General features: G+C 40.4%; 2 protein-coding genes across 3 annotated transcripts in view; both read left to right on the top strand.

Moving 5' to 3' along the window:
- Positions 1–7,074, top strand: part of PNISR (PNN interacting serine and arginine rich protein) — a 29,484-nt gene extending 22,410 nt beyond the window's left edge. Inside the window, exons 8-12 of one of the 2 annotated variants that reach the window (XM_075747776.1) lie at positions 622–721; positions 1,435–1,488; positions 2,777–2,947; positions 5,377–6,478; positions 6,729–7,074. In XM_075747776.1, coding sequence (XP_075603891.1) covers positions 622–721; positions 1,435–1,488; positions 2,777–2,947; positions 5,377–6,478; positions 6,729–6,759 — 1,458 coding nt within the window. In that variant the 3' untranslated portion in view covers positions 6,760–7,074. The remainder of the gene's footprint in view (positions 1–621; positions 722–1,434; positions 1,489–2,776; positions 2,948–5,376; positions 6,479–6,728) is intronic. The other variant, XM_075747777.1, reaches the window with a different exon arrangement.
- A 3,678-nt stretch (positions 7,075–10,752) lies between these two features.
- On the top strand, positions 10,753–17,595 carry COQ3 (coenzyme Q3, methyltransferase). The gene is made up of 7 exons (XM_075747774.1): positions 10,753–10,897; positions 11,819–11,942; positions 12,312–12,464; positions 12,634–12,733; positions 14,307–14,549; positions 15,717–15,876; positions 17,312–17,595. The coding sequence occupies exons 2-7, from the start codon at positions 11,851–11,853 to the stop codon at positions 17,506–17,508; spliced, it is 945 nt and encodes a 314-aa protein (XP_075603889.1). The 5' UTR covers positions 10,753–10,897; positions 11,819–11,850; the 3' UTR covers positions 17,509–17,595.
- Positions 17,596–20,408: the final 2,813 nt, after the last annotated feature.

Here is a 20,408-nt window from a genome sequence, read left to right as displayed (position 1 = left end):
ATTTCACCGTGTCTGCAGAAACTTCGTACTTTGAAATCATAGTTGTATGCTAATTGTACAACAGAAACCTTCTTAATGAAGGCCCTGAATTCTAAAAACTTTGAATGTGTTTTTGTAAAGCACATGGCCAGACTGAGCAGCTTGGACAGCTAGCTACCAACATTTCAATTTTTTTAGTAGATATATCATAATAAAATCCTACATAAGTAACCTCTGATGATTTTTGCAGGATTGCAGTCAGTGAGGCAGTAAACCAGATAGAAATGTGTTTTTTATTTTTTAAAATAATAGATGAGATCAGTCTAAGTATGTTCTGATCTACATATTCATTTGTTGTATCATCTTTGACATTAGGAATCAGTGCCCTGGATAGCTGTGTGTAATACATGTGGACACAGTTTATAGTCAAATACAAACCTGAAGGTTTTAAAATCAGGTCAAATTTAAACAATTTCAGACTTATGTTTTTCAGTCATGTCTGTCGAAAAGAAATCATTAAATAAAATGTGCAAGAGAGTACTTTCATAGCCATCAAAAAAAGTGAAGCTCTATGGATATAATTGGAATGCAGCATTTATTTAACAGGTTTTGGCCTTTAATTGTATATACAATTTTCTTCAGATGATGATGACAAAAATGCTGCTGACAGAGATTCTCTTAGATGTTACAAATGAAGAAATTTATTATGTGGCCAAAGATGTTCACCGTAAAGCAACTAAAGGTATGCCGGGTTTTGTTTCGTTTTTTTAGTTTCTTCTGTGAATATTCTATATTTGCATGTCTCTAGAACATTTAACCTCCATAGTTATCCCCCGAGAACAATTCCAGTGTAGTGCATCCAACTTGGTAGAGTTCAAATCCAGTAATCATGTACTGTTGTCCTGTGCAGTGTATCGTGAGTTACTTCAGTTATTCCATTTCTTTCATACAATTCATTTTAGTTAAAATGGTACCTGTGTGTCAATGGCTCTTGAGTTGTAGCTGTTTCTTACTGCTATCATCTTTATCTCAAGTTCTTAGCTGTTCAGAAGTGAAAAGAGACAAACTTTGAGTCCTCAATTAGTACTTCATTTGCTGTCACTATTAACATGTATTGACTTACATAACAGATTTTTTTTAACATAAATGAGTTAATCTAAATATGTAACTATTGAAACTTGAAAATTACGTGCAGATGCTGTAACTTGGAAAGTGATTTATGAGTATATATTTGTTTTTTTTTTTCTGTTCACTATTAATATGCAGTTAAATTCTAAATCTTCATGGTCAGAAAAGTCTAGAAGTGGTTTTAAATGGATGATGCGTTTTTAATGTTTCTTCTCTCCCTCCAAAGAACAGCAATAGTAGTAGATTTAACAATACCATAGACTCATGACTATGAAATCGTGGCTATTTGTGTTAACATGTTGTTCCTGTTGTTGATGTGATACAAAGCTCCTGCAAAACAGCTGGCACAGTCCAGTGCACTGGCTTCCCTCACTGGACTCGGTAAGTATGTTCCTTATTTTTGAGAGGGCTTAAAGGGGGAGTTTCACTCTTGCCTTGCGTTTCTAGAAATTGCATTTTGAAACTAGATTTGAATTGCCCAGCAGTATGGGTCACTTTCTGATGACTTTATCATTATCAGCACCTTTGTTTGTTCCACAGGTGATCCTACTGATAAAAGTGGGATGGTTTTTGGAGTAAAGGACTAGTCAGTGTGAGTTAGTGTATGAGAAGCTTGCCCTAATTTTGAAAATACAGAAAAGCTTTAGATAAATTTACTTTTCAAAGTAGGATTGTTTCAGAAGCACACTGCAGTCTTCAAAGAGAGGAATACTGGTTTATATTTTTCTCCTATTTTGATCCACCCAAACAAGAAGGGAAGGTTGACAGAAGAGTAATGTGAAAGTCTAGAAATAAAAATACTATGTTATTATTTTATTGAAAAGCCACATAAGCACAGAGGCTCCCATATCGTATATTACCAGAAACAACACAAGATTGAAATTCCAGCTTGAGACACAACAGCAAAAGATCTTTCCCAACATGCTTTTTATCATCTGAAACATACTACAGCAGTGTCAGTGATCAGTTATGTGTTTGTTACATGGAATTCCAATGAATTAGATTGAATGTTATCATCACAAGTATTCACATGTTTTAAAACTAACTCAATAAATATAGATCATAAGAACCTCAGACTGAAAGAAAGTAAAATATCTCCATGACAGATGTTTAAATTAACTTTATCTTTCTTATCAGTCCAGTAGTTATTAATATCTCTAGGAGAGAAGAATGTCCATTTGTGTTCCATCTCCGTACCTGTCAAAGTGCAGTGTTTTCTAAATCAATATAGAAAAAATTGATATGGCATTCAGAATTTCTATAGCCTTGGACTACGGAGGCGGCTGAAGTCATTTCAGAGATGTCTTCTAGGAAAGGTCCCAGGCATTTTCTGTCCAGTTGCTGATACAGAGGCAGGCACTGTCATGATCTCTGCAGGGAGCTTTTTTTGCCCTTCCATACAATGGAAAAAGTACCGTGATCACAGTGGTTGCTTGCCGAAAATAGACGAGCTGTTCCAGAAGGAGTAGAACCAGACAGTGAGCATCAATGCAGATATGGGGGCCTTGATCACACCAGTCAAACAACATTGGCACTTACCAGAATAAAGTGACTTCTTCAGAGAAGAGGAAGTGAAGGAAGGGCAATGTTACTCTCCTCTTTGCCCCACAGAAATATTAAGAACAAAGCTTAATCTTTCCTCGTGATAGACTGGACTTTATGCACGCAGGTGGACTGGGTGGTTATGGATCAGGAGACAGTGAAGATGAGAGGAGTGACAGAGGCTCTGAATCATCTGATACTGATGATGAGGAATTGCGACACAGAATCAGGCAAAAACAGGAAGCGTTTTGGAGAAAAGAGAGGGAACAGCAACTACTACTAGAAAAACAGCTAGAAGGTAAATCATATAATGTCTTCTTACTATGCTGTTGTATATGGAGTTTACTACTTCGTATATGTAAATTGGTGGGAGAGAAAACACATTTTAAGCCAAAACATATGAAGCCAAATTTAGAAATAATTTTAATTTAAAAGTTTTAACAAAAAAGATGTTTGAGCTGCTTGATCAAAATGGGGTTTGCTGCTTTTCTTTCTAATAAGAAAAAAAATCCATGTACTGTTTTCCATAAACTATTCTACTTCAGTAGAAAAGAGCAGTCGTGGTGCATATGTATCTATATGTTATAGATATTGTACTACATAAATAATAATACTGCTTTATAAAAATGTGTATGTGTGTATAACACTAATAATTTTTAAAAAAATGCATCTCAGCTGTGACTGGGGGATAAATTTCACCTTTCTGCACCAGACTGCAGTTTATATAAACTTGATTCCTTAAAGTTGTATACTCTTAAGTATATGAAGCACACTTCACGTCGTCTGAAAAACTTGCTTTTATGTTACATAAATTTGTGCAGCGCACCTTTCAGAATGTACAGTGGGAGGCTGAGACCTCGCTGTTCTTAGTTGCAGTTGAGGTTTGTTTCCACATGCTGCATCTTCATAACTGTATTTTTATACCTAATACCCGGCAAAGATTATTGACCCCTGTCACTTCACACTCAGCTTCTGAGAAGGTGGCAGGCTTGATTTAAAAAAAAAAATTAAAAATCTGTGATTTACTCCTGCTTCTCCATACAAGGTAAGGTTTGTCCTTTTGTAGCAATAATGTAGGTCAAAAGGGTATCATGGACACCTTGCACTGCTGAAGAGCAGTCAAGATCAACAGATGAATACAATGGTAAGAAGTTGTGATCTGAGTTCATAAGCTGGAGGAAAAAGAAAGTACTATTATAATAGCATACTTTTTTCTTATTTCGAGATGGATGATTTCTTCCTTTTACTTCTTATTTTAAAGGCCTAGAAATAAGACATAGGGATCCCTTAATAAAAGGCTGAACTAGCTAAACTTTTAGTTTCCTTAATATTCCTGTCTCTCTTGAGTGTTTTTTAAGATTTATGCATAAAAGGATAGCCATGTGGAGAGTGGCCGAGTGGTGGCCTATGACCTCTTTCTTCCTAGTGCAAGAGGCCAGATGCCAGTTTGGGGACATCTCCATGGGGCTATTAACAGAAATAGAAATCTAGAGTAAAGAAGCTGATTCTATACATCTGAAGAATACTAAATGCAGGATCTCATTTGTAGCAGTGTTTGGGAAAGGCAGATGATTTCTAATACACAATATAGCATCTTCTAAGATAGAAGACCTGGTTTCTGCCTGCATTACCTAATAACTGGGGGACCAGATGGAATTGTTTTCTAGGTTACATTTGGCCATCGGTTGCCATTTGGAGCACTCTGGGTTTCCTGATGCAGTTTTATTCCTTAAGTGAATTCAGGAATTGATGGCCCACATCAAAAGGCCAATTGTGGCTAAAAATAGTGTATGTCAGTTATTTTTTCTGGATTCAATTAAAAATGGGGAGGGGAGATAAACTTGGCCAGTGATGCAAAGAATCCTAGATTGAATAGAAATTAGTAAAGCTTTTTTAAAATTGGAAACCTCTGGAAGATGCTCTGAGGGACTGAATTTCTTCATTTGCTGTAAGAAGATCTTGGTCTGATACTCATTATGTTACTTTCAAGAAATGTATTTTTAATTCTTCTGTTGTCTTCTTACCACATTTATAGTATTTGCTGACTACCGAGCTTACATATGATCTCAGCTGACATTAACTTTTTGCTCTGGAAGAGCTTCACCATCTATCTGTATTAAATGCTGTGGTCTTAATTTTTGAGCTGAGTCTTAAGCAAATAATTATCAGTAAGTCTCCTTTTTACACTATTCCTCCCTTCCTTGGAATTCATTGGCTATAACACCTGTTGAAAACAAGGACAAATGTAAATTGCTTGTCCTAGTTAGCATGTAGGACTAATCTAATTTATCCTTGGAAAATGCCATAAGGAGGTGTAGGTACTGCTAGAGGAGTGTAGTAGGAAGGAGGAGGGGAGAACCAGGTGTGTAGAAAGGTTGCAGGAGGAAAAAGTATGTGTGTGTAGATGAATTTGGGAGTTCTGGTGCTCTAGGATATTCATCTGAGAACTTCATCTTAAACCACTGAAGCATGAAATAACATCAAGGACTTGTAAAAGTGTCTGGGTTGTGCGCTTTTCTAAACCAGGAGGATAACTTTTCTAGAGTTATAAAAAATAATAATTTGTTTGGTACATAGTTGTTATGATGGCAGACAGTGTATTAATTATAAGAATTATGAAAAGCGTTTGGAAATGTGATTTTGCCAGAAGTCACAATATGGAAATTCGTGACATATTACTCAAATTAATTGCATTTTCCTTTTGTATATTTTTTTTTTTTGCCTCAGAAGAAAAGCTACAAAATGAAAAAGTTTCAAAAGAGATGAATGAATTTATCAACAAAGAACAAAACAGTAACTCGGCATCACAGGAGGCAAAAGAAATTGAAGCAGATATGGTTCATGAAAAGAAAAGATCTCCAAATGCAATTGCACCCGATATAGAACTCAAAAAAGAGGGTAAAGACAGGACAGGAAGGAGCGGGTCAAGAAGCTCTAGCAGTGGCAGCACTAGCAGCAATAGCAGAAGCAGTAGCAGTAGCAGCACCGTATCTAGTTCATCGTATAGCACGAGCTCAGGTAGTAGTCGCAGCTCTTCACCTTCTTCCTCTCCTAAAAGGAAGAAGAGACACAGTCGCAGTAGGACGCCTTCACATAAAGTTAGGCGCAGCAGAAGCAGGAGTTACTCCCACAGAAATAGGAGAGAGAGGAGTAGGAGCAGGGAGAAAATAAGGGAAAGGAGAAGATCTAGTAGAAATCGCAGTGCTGAAAGGGGAGAGAGACGAAGAAATCGGAGTCCTTCTCGAGAGAGAAGCTGGGATCGACGTAGAAGTAGCAGCCGTTCAAGAGACAGGCGAGCTAACCGTGCGAGCCGCAGCAGAAGCAGGGATAGACGTAAAACTGAAGACCAGCGTAGAAGCCCTACTGGAAACAGGCACAAACATAAAAGTGAGGGTAAAGATCAAGAAAGGAAGAAGGAGCAGGGCGGAGGTGTAGATAAAGACAGAAAAAAGAACAGAGAAAGGGAGAGAGATCAGGAAAAAAGAAAAGATAAGCCCAAAAAAGAGGAAAAAGAAAGCAAGGCTGGCAATCACGATGACAATAGATTAAAGAGAAAAAGAGACAGCGAAAGAACTTTCTCTCGCAGTGATTCAATATGTGTGAAAATAATAAGACAGGATTCCAGACAAGAAAGCAAAAAAATTTCTACCAAAGATAGCAGAAAACGATCAGGCTCTGAATCTAGTGCAAGGAGTAGTTCTGAATCACCAGGAAGTAGTAAGGAAAAGAAGGCTAAGAAATCGAAGCATATTCGGTCATGCTCCATGGAGAAATCTCAAAGGTCTGGTAAGAAGGCAAGCCGCAAACACAAGTCTAAGTCACGATCAAGGTAGTATACTTTTAAAGTATTTTGTCTGACTTTTTTTTTTTTATTTATTTTTTGCTATTCGTCTTCATGTGTACGGCATATGAACTTTTTTTTAAATAAAGTATGGTATTTATTAAATTTTTTGTCTTAGGCAAAAGTAACTTTGGAAAATCTTTTAAAACTATTAATTACTAAGCCTAAAGTGTGTGTGGGTTTGGGGGTCTTTTATTTTTTCCAATTAACTTTTTTTCCCTTTTCCTTTATTTTTCAGATCAACAACTCCTCTTCGTCGTAAACGCTGAGGAATTTACGGCACCAGTGCTATGACGTTTAAAAATTCCATGAGTTATAAAAGGCTTGTCTCATTATAGAGGCACATTGTGGCTATGTAGGTGAAACCAGAATCCTTTTTTTATCTGTAAATAGGTGTATTTTTTCCAAATGCTGCTCAGAATTAAATACCTAATAGGATTTCTTTGTATTACATTTTTTCAAGAACGGTAGTGCTTATTAAGAATATAAAACATGCCATTCTCTTTCAGCTGTAATGTTCTTAAAATTACTATTGAATGTACTGTGATGTCAATAAAGCTCTTTAGTTCATTTTTTGTTTAAAATTCTTGCACCTGAATTTTGTGTTAAATTGTAGAAAGTACTTTTTTTTTTAAAAAAAAAAAAAGGCAGCTTTTTTGGTATAACAAATTTTTAAAGTACTTGAAAAAGATTTTAACGCAAAACAGTTGTCAAAGTATGTAATCCATGGACCTGATGAAATTAATCTATTGGGGGTGTGTGGAAGAACAAAGAAAAGACATCATATTTTTTCTTTAGACATGTGTAATAGATTTTTAATATCCTTTTTTATCGGGACTAGCAAGTAATATATGCTGTATGTGTAAAATATGGGTCACTGTAATACAAGCTATACTTAAACAGACTGATCCCCATCAGGAATATGTGTGACTAACTGGTCTTGCGTGACAGTGTTGAGCTCTGGAACTATATTCCTCACCCAGTTTTCAAAGAGAACTTTCTGGACGTTCAGGGATATTACAGGAACAAGACTCAGTATTTTAGATGTTTTTATGGAATATATTTATAAATGGCACTCAGTACACATTAGAAAACTGATAATAGGTTAACTTCACATTTTGGCACATGCATTAAATGTATAGTAAACATTAAAGCTGGTTATTTTGTTAGTGTTATGAGACTTGTGATTCCTGTAAAGCTAATACATTGATTAGACAGCAACGTAACTAAATTTTTGGTTTTAATATCACCATAAAGTGAAAGAGGTCACTGATTACCTCTTTCTTCAGGAAACAAACTATTACTGTTAGTAATAAGAATGTGAAATAATACTAGTTAAAAAAACAACAATATACAACCCTAGGCTGGTGACTGTTACAGAAGAACATTAATTCAGGAAAAGATTGGAGTTCTGTGCCTAGAAGGTCTGCTATGATACCAGTTGTGAAAAAGATAAAAGGCTTAACATCAAAGTAAGATCTCTTTGATGGCTGTATCTTCTAAGAAAAAACATACTAGTACAGGCAACTTGGAAAGCATGTCTTCGTGAACAGATTAATCCATTTAACTAAAATTAGAATTCAGCTATGTAGCGTTTTTGCCGATGTAATTTTTTTCATAAATTAGATGCAGAAGTAAACTGCTTCAGTGCAAAGATTCACATTTTAACTATACAGTTATTAAGCAAGCTAATGGCTGGCAAATACATGCATGTTTATCAAAACACTGTTACAGAGAAATAATTAGTTAATCAGTTATAAATAACACCCCCCCCCCCCCAATTCAGTCCTTTCACATAGAGTAAGCAGTCATACCTCTTAGTGAAATAAAGTATAATTTGCAACAGACGGATTTTACTTGCATTGGTATGGATATAAGTAACGATGTATTGATCCACCATCAGTACGCTATTGGCTCTTGGTAAAAGTGAGGACGTTTTGAAGAATAGGTACCATAACACTTCAGATGTCTTAGAAGGATGTCTTGGGAGAGAGAGAGAAAAGAGAATTAAGTTTAAGAAAAGCTATTGAGGAATACAGTTTCTGTGACACATTGAATTTGATTTTTTTCAGTTCAGATTTTATATTCTCTGTCTAATAATAAAAAAAGATTGTGTATGAAAAGCTTTATATACTCTGCCAACAACTGGAATTCTGTCACCTCCTGTAAATATGAAAATTATTTTTTTGACACAAATGCACTTACATGGGTAGTGACTGTATGCCAATAAAAAGAGCATACAATCTCTGTATTTAACTGTTTCAGAAATCTTACTAAACAGCACACGCAGCACATCAGTAATTAAAAATACACTGGTTCTATGTCAGCTTCACAGACATTAAGCTTCTTCCTGTTTTAGTAACTTCCTTATGAATGTTTTTCATGGTAAAGGCTTAAAATAATATCCAGTCCTTAATTCCATACATCTGAAGCAATCTTAAATTAAAACGTGCAAATATATACAAAAATGGGAATGTATCATTTTGGAAAGCTCTAAATTTGGTTGTTCTATTCTTTTACATTTTTAAATAAATACTTTGAAAGTATATCAGTACTTGTGCACTGTAGGAGAACAAAACAATTGTGGATGTTATGCAGCAACTCTGAGTTCCTTTGAAAAATTATTTTTTATAAATAAGGGGTAGTGTGGTATCAAGTGAAAAGTGGTTTCCATGCAAATACTGAAGATGATGATGACAAAACCAATGTGAGTATGTACCCCAAGGCACCCATTACGCCATCCAAGAACAGGAACCAGCTGCAGCCATGGATAGGCCAAACAAGAATAGCTGGGTAAAATATAGTAACTTTAAAGATTGAGCAACTACACACTTTTTGAAACGTGGTATGATAACTGGTTTGGGAAAACAAAATGTTATTTGGGTCCTTGAGGCCCTGTCTTGTGGGAGAGGTTAATGTCTAGTCTGCTGCTTTTAACTGCTGTTGTTTTAAAGTCTGTGTTTAACAACAGAAAAATGGAATAGCTACCTCTAGTTTAAAACCAGCCTTTATCCTATTACGTAAAACACTTGCCAGTGCACATGTATTTAACTGCTCGTTACTAAAACTTTTAAAGTTGCAAATGCAAAAGCAATGGCAGTGTAAAGATTGCCTCTTTTTCTCCAGATCTTGCGCTTGTTTTGCTACACAAGTGAAAAGTTACCAATTAACTTGCAAAGCAATACGCACCAGCGCAGAAGGAACACTTAGTTTTGCGTGTGCCTTAGCGTGAAGGCCGCCTTTGAGCTCTGGTTTTCCGGTAGCTCGGGGCCCTGGGCAGCAGCGCCCAGGCGCGCCCTGCGAAGAGCAACGGGGCAGCCTCTGCGGCGGGCAGCGCCGATTCAGCTGCGATGGGTCCCCAGAGGCAGCGATCAGGAGTTGGGCTCAAGCCCGGCCACCTCGGGGGCCCAAGGGCCCAGCTCCGTGGCACAGGCCCTCGGGGGTGGCTGCTCTCCCAGGTATGAGCAGTCCGGTCACCTGGGCCTCCCCTCCGCGTCCGGTGTTACTTGGTGGTGAAAGAGACCGAAAGCCGATGGCTGGTGGCTGCTGCGAAAGGGCCGTTTTCCTGTGCCAACACACCCAAGGATCAGGTCCGCGTGCAGGGGTAACGGGGCATAAACTTAAATAAAATCACGGTGTTAATTTTCAGCAGAGCTTCCAGGTGAAGCCATGGCTTTCATTTTATAAAATAAGTGTTAATAAAATTTTAATATTCCGGATATCTATATTTATTAAAGTACTCTAAACGGCGGCGTTGCCCCGCTGCCGGCTTCCCCCGCCGCACCCGGCCGTGCAGCCCCACAACGCCTGCCACAGCAGCAGCCGGAGCCTCCTTCGGGCGGCGGTGGGAGACCCGGACGGGCACCGCCGCGCTGCGAGGCCGCCGGGCCCCAGCGCCGGGCGGAACCAACCTTCCCGGCGCCCGCCCCGACAGGCAGCCGGCACCGTGTCGCCGCCGCACGCCCGGCGCTGGGAGCGGGGCGGGGCCAGCGCGGCGCTTCGGCGGCGGCCGCGACGATGTGGGGCGGCGGCGGGGCGGTCCGCGCTCTCACCCGCGCCCTCGGGCGCCGGCGGGCGGTGGCCGCGGGCGGTGAGCAGACGGACGCGGAGGGCGCGGGCGGGAGGGCCCCGGACCGACGAGGTGCCCGCGGGCGGCCGGGCCTGGCCGGCCCGCGTCGCTCCCCGCGGCTGAGGTGGCCTAACGGGGTGTCGCTTCACCAGCCCCCTCATGGGGCCCCAGCAAACCTCCCTCCGGCTTCGACCTGGCGGTTGTTTCTGGCAGACCCTGGCGGCGTCCCCCCACCCCCCACCCCGGCCCCGCCGACCGGCCTGGGCTCGGCGGGAGCGGCCTGGCCGCCGGCCGTCTGCTGGGCTACGGCACTGCCGCTCAGCCCCCACAGCGGAGCGGTGCGTGCCTGCGGCTGCACCCACCGGCCGTTCTCACCGGATGCACCGCGTTCGTGCTCGCAGGCGTGCTGCTAACGCTGCTCCATGAGCCAGCCTAACGCTGAGCCAGCCTAACAACGCCAGCCTGTCAGGCCTCGTGTGACAGGCCATGGTGGGCTCTCCGCACATCCAACAGCTCTCCCGAGGCAGACGTCTTTCCTCTGCCACCGCCTTTGGCCCCCGTGCAGCCCTTCAGCGTGATTGCGTTCCCAGCGGTATCTGCAGACCTCTCCATTGCTCACTGCGGCCTAAAATCACCTTGAGGTGGCCGTTACTGTGGGGGCAATGAGGTGTCGCTATGGTTTGGGGTGACCAGGCAGCAGCTGGATCGCGGGCGAGTGTGCGTTACGCCTGTCAGAGCCCGGCCGTACGTGGGCAGAGCAGAGGCGTGGAGAACAGTTTTTAAGGTGGTGTCCTTGGCCTGGCTCTGCACCATCCCTCAGGTTTTCTTGTGTTTTCTTACCAGTTCATATGATACAAAATGAGCGTGCAGACGTGTATTTCTTATTCCGGTATGTCATGAAACAGGAATCGGAGCCCAGTATTGATAACTCTCTGTGTGTGTACGCGTAACTTGTGGTCAGAGTAAACATTTTGGTGAAATTCTAACTGAAACATTTCAGCTGGGTGAAAAGTTCCTTTTCATTCAGGCTCTGAAAAATGTCATTGTACATAATTTGAGAAGTACGGGGGTGGTGAACTAGCATATGCTCTTTTATTTAATCCCCATGCGCTTCCTAAGTACGATAGCGAGCAAACGTGTAAAGATTTGCATGGTTAGTATTGTTGTTCTAGAGCAGCTTTGTTAAACTAGGTGTTTTGCCTGTGAGTTCTCATAAAGCTGATGTTTTCCATTCAGTTGCCTTTCTTTTATTTATGCAGATGACCATGCTGATCTGTCTTTTCAGACAGGCATGAGAGGTACCCTTCAGAACTACAACTGGAAAATACAGCTGAAATCAAGTAGTACTCTGCCTGTGTCTCTGACTGAAATAAAAAGCAACATGTAAGTATTGTATCTAAAATAATCCTGTGTGATAAGGACTACCGTTTTCTATAACAACTTAATTTTACTTTGTGACAGTGTCATGTGAAGTAATTTTTAAATCTCTCAAATGTTTAAGTGTTTGATGTGGCCTATTTTTGTTTTATTAATTACTAAAAAATTACAGGTATGCAGCCATCTGTTTTGGAAGATACTTTATATGTACAGTGCATAAAATCTGCTGTTTGTTTTTAACCAAGTATAACTGGAATCTCTAAAGGAACACAGGCTTTATCTTTTTTTTTTCTAATGCAGAATTTGTTTTTCGCGTATTTCAGCTGACATGAACTATCAATATTAGCTTTGTGACATTCATCTTTCATTATCTAGGCTCACCATGAAGAGACTTTTCAGCACTTTGCACTCATCAGTGGATTCAAAGGAAATGAAAAAATTCCAGCTCCTTGCACATAAGTGGTGGGATGAAGAAGGAGAGTATTCAGCCCTTCATTCTATGAATGATATTAGAGTGCCATTTATTAGGTATGGTTTTTGGAGACAGATTGTTATTTTTTTAAAATATGTACTATTTCTGCATAACCTCAGAAAACATTGTAAAAGAAAAACAATTACCAGTACTTAAGATAACTGCATATTGCTTCTACTAAACCACCTTGTGTGTTTGCTCTTAATCACATCCCTTTTCTTTCAGAGATACTCTGTTGAACATGAGTAGTAATTATCATCTAGGAAGTCCACTTTCTGGAGTAAAGATTCTTGATGTTGGCTGTGGCGGTGGACTGCTAAGTGAGGTAAGAAACAGCGTGCTCTGGTTTCTCTTGTTAAAAAGCATACAAAGTATTTGAATTGTTTTACTATTACACTGCTGCAAATAGGAGTTTTTCTCTTTTATGATATATTAGTTACTGAATGTTTTGGAATGCTGTGTGTTCTACAAACCCTATAGAATAATTGGTTAGCACAGTGGTGGTGCTTTACAGAACAGGAGAGAATTGGTAATGAGAAATTCTAAAATTCTGAGGTTCATCAGAAAAACAAGATTTCAAACACTGTAAAGAAAAACAAAGGGGAAGAATGATGTAAAAATCTTTGCGTATTCCTCTGGGCAGTAACGGTATGAAAACAATTTTTTTCTTAATTTACAAGCCTATACAAGAATATTTTAATTACGACAGTCCTCATTACCAAGTAAGTATCTTCTATTATAAACTTGGTCTTACATGTTCATTTCTGTGAATTGCTTATCTTCATTTTTTTTCTGTTGGGGGGTGGGGACTCTCACCTTCACTTTGATCTCATGGGAAAAGCATGGAATAACATCAGACACCTGAGACATACCTCCCCTCTGTGAGGAGAGGTGCTCCTGGTACAAGGGCTGATGTTCCAGCGCCTTCCCGAGGAGTCTGCGCAAACTCGGGACCGAGATGTAACTGTCTGTGGTGGAACCCTTTGGCCGCAGAGGCTCTGAACAGTGGTGTGTCCTATCAATGGACTAGGCATGGTTTGCGAATTTAGGATTACAGATCTGGCTGACTTACTCTGGGAACTTCATCAGCATCTGTTACAAAGGGACCAGAATCTCTCCCTGTGGTTTTTTTTTTTTTTCCCTTCTTCTTTGTTTTTGTGGGTTTTTTCTTTTATTCTGAGCAAAACCCTGTAGTCTTGTGAGAGCCCGCTCTCCAACAAGGCTGGCAGAACTGGTGTGCTGCATCACCTTCTCGGGCTGAACAACCGGTGACTTTCAGGTTGGAATAACATACATGTGGTCATGTTCTGTACCCTGTTTCAGTTTCAAAAGAGGTGATGGCTGGGGTGTTAACCCATGAGTAAGAAGACACTGGAGAAACTTGAGTGACAGCCAAGCCTGATGCTATCCTAGTAAACATCAGTGTTTAGTTCTCAGCAGTGAGAAAGTCCCAGAGATAATCATATATTAAGTAACCATTAAAAAGATATGAGGATTTACCATTACAGGTGGATGTTGAAGAAAGTAATGACAGTAATTAAATATGGCATTGTTTTCCTCCCTTTGTTTTTCCTCTGTCGCAGGGTAATAGTGGAAGAAGTCTTTATTTGGTGTAACAAAACGGATTCAGAACAATTTATTCTAAAAGACGATTTAAATGTGTACACTCTAGTATAGCATTTTCTGAGAAAATTAACACTACCTCCCTGAAATCTAAGGATTTTATTACTTTAATAAGCATTTAAAATAAAACTGCTGGATCAGCGCTCATCATTTACTGTTGTTTGTCTTATTCTGTGGTAGATGTTTTCTGCATCATGTATGTACATTGCAAAGTTGCAGAAACCTTTAAGTAAATTGTTTTCATGCAGACAATAAATTATCCTCTGTATTATTAGCCTCTAGGTAGACTGGGAGCTTCAGTTACTGGAATTGATCCTCTGGAGGACAACATTAGAACAGCAGATCAGCACAAGTCATTTGATCCAGTCCTGGCCAAGAGAATACAGTACAAGTCCAGTTCACTGGAGGAGATTGTGGAAGAGTCTATGGAAACCTTTGATGTAATTGTAGCTTCTGAAGTAGTGGAGCATGTGGCTGACCTTGAAATGTTTATCAAGTGTTGCTCTCAGGTGTTAAAGGTAAGAGAGTTTTTGCTTTCATTATTAGGAATATTTATTCTCTTTTATTATTAAGGCTTTCATTTGAAGGCATGTGAAAACATCTAAATCTGCATTTATTCCTCCACCTTGAAGTGCTTGAGATCTGCATCATACTCCAGAGGTGCCTTCCATTCTCCTCCATGATGAAAGTACATCTTCCCAACTTCAGTAACTAAAGAGGAAATTTATTTCCCCAACCCTGCCTTAGAAAAGCATTAATGGCATCACCTAGCATTGCAGTGTTGCTTTGCATCAGCCCTTGAGAAACCTGGTTGCATCTGATTTCACCTAGTGAGAGAGAACATGCAGTTGGTGGGTGGCTGTGGCTCACGCTGCATTGAAACTGACTGTAATGATGTTTCTGGTGCACAAGGTTTTATTCCAGCTCTAGCATCACGCCAGATGTACTCCTGGATTGCTTTTAAAGCAGTCATAGTTACGCTTGGAGATAATCAGGCGCTGTTTTATTCCTCTTGATATTACTTCATTTGCAAAGAAGGACGGTAGGCCCAATACATAAGCAGCAGCTCTCCTTTAATCTCTTGATTTATTATTCTGGTCACAGGAAGGAATATAGGTTATTTGATTGGAAACTTTGACTGATTTTGAGCCTGTTGGGGACATAGAAATTATCGTTTATTTCTACCAAACGGTCTCTTAAGTACTTAAAGTTAATTTCTGGCTTTCTTTTTTGACCCTGTAATAATTAAAAAAAGTATGGCATTCAACAGTCTCAAAAATTAAGCAGTATTGCACATTTCCCTTTAGTTTTAATGCTAAAAAGTGTTTCTTTTTACAATAGGTGTTGTATATACCTTAATACCTTTTATGTATCCATTCCGTGGGCAATGTTACATTGTAAGTTACTTTGTTAGATGCTTTTTGGGGATGGAAATGGTTTTCAGACCATCCAAGACTTTGATTATGTTGACTCTTTGAGGACTACTGAGTCATACTGCTAGAACATTATGTTCTTTATTGTGTTTAAATGGTATACTTGTAAATACCTATCCTGGGATGAAATTAGTTCTTACTCTTGCAGCAGTAGACATGAAAGTAGACAAATTATGTGTTTTAATGTAATTATATTTTTAAAAAAAAAAACATAATTATTATTCTAATTGAACATTTTAATCTTTTAATTAGCCTGAAGGTTCTTTATTCATTACTACAATCAATAAAACGCAGTTGTCGTATATCCTGGGAATTGTGGTTGCAGAAAAAATAATAGGCATTGTACCAGAAGGAACACATGAGTGGGAGAAGTTTGTTCCCCCTGAAGAGCTGGAGCGCCTGCTGGAATCACGTAAGTTCCAGGCCAGATGATGGGAATGCAGAGAGATATCCAAATGGGCCCTGTAGAAATGGGAAGGGGCTAAGCTTGGGGGGGGGGGTGAGTGTTGGCAGCAATACACAGCTTTTCCTGTGTGAGTTACCAGTCGTATACTCTGAGTATCATTCCTGGTCTGAAGACACTACTGCTTACTGGATTTTGCATACAATAAATAAATAGAGTCCTAAGAATGCAGAGATTACTCACAGAATATCACTGTTACAGCTGCCCCGTGTTTGATAGGCTAAATAAAAATGCCAAGGTTTTCCACCCTGTTCTGGTGACAGAACGTACACTCTGAAGTCATTCATGTGCTCTAGGTCAGGTTTGAGAAAATAACTGTGTTGGCACTCCAGAGCTGCACTGCTGCCACTGTATTCTTTGCTGTCTTTCCCTTGGGAGAAGATGTTTCTGTCTTCGGTTGCTGTTCCATGTTCTTTATTCGTACTATGTTACTAAAAGTTTTCTTCAAAAAGATGAAGATGAATCCTACCACAAATTCATTAGTCACTTCTTGAGAAACTGTATGATACTGATTTGAAGAAATAATTAAATTGCCCTGGTTTGATTGCTTTTAAAAGAGACAAAGCACTGAGCTGGGAAGAGTTCTGCCCATTGCCCTCCTTCCCTGCAGTTGTTTTAAAACTCTCTCACCAAATAGTTCACTTTAGTTCACTGTAAAGTAGCTGAAGTATGAGTTGAGCTATTCTCTTGGCAAGGGCTTTTCCTGGCACTTTGCAGTGATGCCATAAGGAACATGACTAATACCACTTCACATGCTGGTGGTTCTTTCTGTTCTGCCTTCGAAAGGAGAAGCAGGTGCAGTGGAGTGATTTGGTTTGATAGGGTGTTGGTTTTTTGCCTTCCCTCATGTATTGTGCTGGGACACAGCAGAGCCATGCAGCGAACAGCGAGCTGCTCAGCAGGGAGTACTAAATCACTGTTTACTTGCACCAAGTCCTAAATGGCATCTTTCTTACATTTTCCATTCCTACGGGGAATCTGCAGAATCCTTCCAAAGATATGCTCAGATTTTTGATGTTGAAGTGTGTGATGTCAATTTGAAGAATATCTCCACCTACGGAAAACGTTACCAGTCACCCAAATGTGGTGTTGTGACGCTGGGGTTTCTAACATACTGCTTTGCAGTGGCTCACTATATAGCATGCTAATGGTGTGTGGCTAGCACAGAGCTATTGCTGCTGCTGCAGCAGCAGGACCGGCTGTCACCAGGGATGCCTGTTGCCACCGCTTGCGGTGGCGTCTGACAAAGGCCAGCTTGTGAAGCGCCGCTCCCCAGCTTGGAGGAAGGAGCATGTTTCAGACTCGCTATTCTAAAGGGTTTGATGTTGCAGTGATTTACAATATTTAAGAACATTAGTTGCTTTATGGCTTCTTTCTTTTCTAGATGGCTTTTCGGTCAAGACCGTGAATGGGATGTTGTACAATCCCCTCTCGGGGTCGTGGAGCTGGATGGAAAGCACGAGCGTTAACTATGCAATGCACGCTGTGAAATCGGCGGCTCGGGGACAGACAAGCCCAACAGATGCCCCGTCAGAGACGGAAAGTGAACAGCCCTCAGCCACAGCTGGCACTACCCTGTGACTGTCCTAGATGTGTGGTGATGGACTGCCACCAGGAACAGAAAAGGTTTTACCCAGATGGACTTAATAAAACCTTTTTTAACAACAAGCTTGCGGTTTGCATGAATAATGCTTATGCTGTTTTTGGCCAAATATTTTAGGGCAGTCTCAGAAAAAAAACAAGTGCCCATTATCTCAGGTATCATATCAGACTGAAATGAGCAAGGCTTTTAAAGAGTAAGTATTTTTATAAGAAAATAGTTTCAAATTGTTGGACAGGGAAATAAAAATTATTGTGTCAGTACCTTGGAGGAAGCTCTTACATGTGATGGCATTTTCAGTCCCACTAGGAAAACTCAGATCTCCACAGAATAATAGCTTAAATGTACAATGATTTAAAAACACAATAGTGTATGATAAATAAATACCTCAGATATGTAAGTTACTGGCCTGAGTCAGTTAAAATAGACAAAACACTTAAAAACCACAAACACATGTTTCTATATTATGCCTTCTCCATGAGAGGACAAAAAAAAAAAAGAGCAGCAAACCTTTTCTGTCAGGTCATGCTATTTCTACAGTTGACGTGAGCTAACTGTGCAGTGGAAGAAGACTCTCCTAGACCAGAGTGCCTCAGCTGTCAGAAGACTCTTCACTATAAAGGTACTTGTATCTATGCCTATTTCAATTTTCTACCCAAGTAAAGGGAAGTAAAAGTTGCGGGTAGAATTTTATGAAGCGACCAGAGCTTTGTGCTAGAAAAATGATACACTGGTGGTCTGTCCTAGAATTGACGTGCCATACCTACTCAGTCTTAGAGTCCTAGTGCCAGGTAAGGAAAAGTGTTGATCTGCAATGCAATAGGACTTTCTAAATAAAATGTCATGTGTGTATCTGTGGTTTTATCTCCTTCCTTCTCTCTCTGCCTCTTTTTCTCCCTGCTTGTATAAAGGTAGAGAGGTGGGCTGGCTGTGGTTTTCTAACTTAGTTTGCAGGGGTAAAAATTAAACTTTTTTTTTTGTGGTTCTGGGGCATGGGGGTTTTTTGCCACTACTGCATTTTTCCTGCTGTAGAGGTTTGGTGGGCTAAATTATTGTATTACACATGATGTCATCAATACTTAAAACTATCTAAAGGGATGTTAAGAGGATGGGTGCCCAGTGACAGGACAAGGGGCAACAGGCACAAACTGGAACACAGGAAGTTCCATGTCAATGTGAGGAAAAACTTCTTTAATTTGAAGGTGCCAGAGCACTGGCACAGGCTGCCCAGAGAGGTTGTGGAGTCTCCTTCTCTGGAGATATTCAAAACCCACCTGTGCAATTCTGAACGCTTCTGCCTGGTGTTCTTTTGCACAGGAGTCTGCTCCATTGGTCATGCCTGCAAAGCCGCGTGTAGCGTTCAGGAGCGATGCTGGGAACAACATGGAGCCAGAGCAGATAACCAGCGCTCTTTGTTCCTAACGGTGTGTTTAGGCATGTGAGTGAGTTCCCCCAGCTGAGTAATCAACTTTAATCTAAATTATTTACAACTATATGATTGATTGTTTCAAATTTTTCCAACTGTGAATTGAAAGAAACTTGGACTAGCCCACTAGAAACATCCCCCAGGGGAGAACAGTCCCCCGTTCACCTGTTTCCTAAACCCAGATGTTTGTGTAACCAGCTGTTCTCCTGGCTTTCTCATCCTTTCCTTTCTTCCCGCTTGCTTGTTGCTTGTATTTTTTCATTAAACTGTGAGCCGCCTGGGGCAGGAACTGGTTTTATTTCACTGCTATTGCTATTGCACCTAGCACAAAAAGCCTTTGATGCTGCTTGGGTTCTCTGCCGGGGCTCGCATACTGAATTAACAATGGCTGGCATTTAAACAACAAGCACATGGACCTGGTTGTCCATGGATACTCCTGTTTTTGACAAAAACCTTATCACAAGTGCCTGACCTTCCACTCCGACGTGTGTACGAGCCCTATCAACCTGGGAGAGGTTAATGAGTGGTGGGGGCAAGGGAGTGGGGACTGCTTGAACAGGTCCTTGTACCCATGGCTTGGCTCCAGATGCCCCGATGTGCTCCGTCCTCAGTTATCCTCTCCAGGTGGAGCATCCTAACTTTTCTCGCTGTATTTCATCACTCTGGTTAAAACATCCTCTTTTTAAGCTAGAAACTAAATTATTGCAGTAGAGATCATGTTAGTGAAGTATCAAACATTGCAAGAATAGCATACGCCTTGCTTGTTAGCTGATTTTTTTTTTTTAAATCCTTGTATTATTCCTCAATGCGCATCTGACACGGTATAATCAAATTCAGTACTGTGCACTGAATATGAACTACGTATTCATACTGCAGAAACTTTTTTCTTAAAATGTGTGTATAGGAAACCAATAGAGATTTCCCACTTCTCTTTGTCCAGTTGCTGTGGAAATTTAATAGCTGCTGTTGGAATGGACAGAATTTAAGTCAAATAAATTTGCAAATCTTTTGGCTTTGCCGCTGCAAGTTGTTCATGACTATGGAGCTATAGCTTCCATGCTTACAGGAGTAGTGGTAGTAGGAGGTAAAAAAAGTAATGTTCTAGCACCACCCACACACCTGGGGATAGGGGTGAGGCAAGAGGTGATTTTTGCCCTGAGATTGGGAAAAGGTGATATGTGGGGCTTACTCTTTATTTCTGGATGTGGACCCTTGACTGTCCTATTCCCAGCCAGTTTTTCCTGTAGCACAACAAACCAGACCAAGGAGCTGATCTGGCCAAAAAAATCCAACAGAGCAAACTATGTTTTTCTGCGTGATCTCAGATATTCAGCTCTGATGTGGTTCATCATGTTGCCTCACCTCTCCCCAGTTGGTCCCCACAGTCCCAGCTCTCTGCTAAGACTGATGCTTGTCCAAGTTGTAAATTTTTTTTTTTCTTCCTTTTTTTTTTTT

The sequence above is a fragment of the Balearica regulorum genome, chromosome 3, assembly GCF_011004875.1.
Source record: "Balearica regulorum gibbericeps isolate bBalReg1 chromosome 3, bBalReg1.pri, whole genome shotgun sequence".
NCBI lineage: Eukaryota > Metazoa > Chordata > Aves > Gruiformes > Gruidae > Balearica > Balearica regulorum.
Note: the sequence above shows the minus strand (reverse complement) of the source record. Positions and strands in the feature narration are given on the sequence as shown.

Bases quoted from the DNA above. Each gene is read 5' to 3' on its own strand.
- COQ3 (XM_075747774.1), top strand. From the start codon at position 11,851: ATGAGAGGTACCCTTCAGAACTACAACTGGAAAATACAGCTGAAATCA. The intron at 14,550-15,716 runs GTAAGAGAGTTT...TCTTTTAATTAG, and splicing joins GTTGCTCTCAGGTGTTAAAG to CCTGAAGGTTCTTTATTCAT. The intron at 15,877-17,311 runs GTAAGTTCCAGG...TTTCTTTTCTAG, and splicing joins GGAGCGCCTGCTGGAATCAC to ATGGCTTTTCGGTCAAGACC.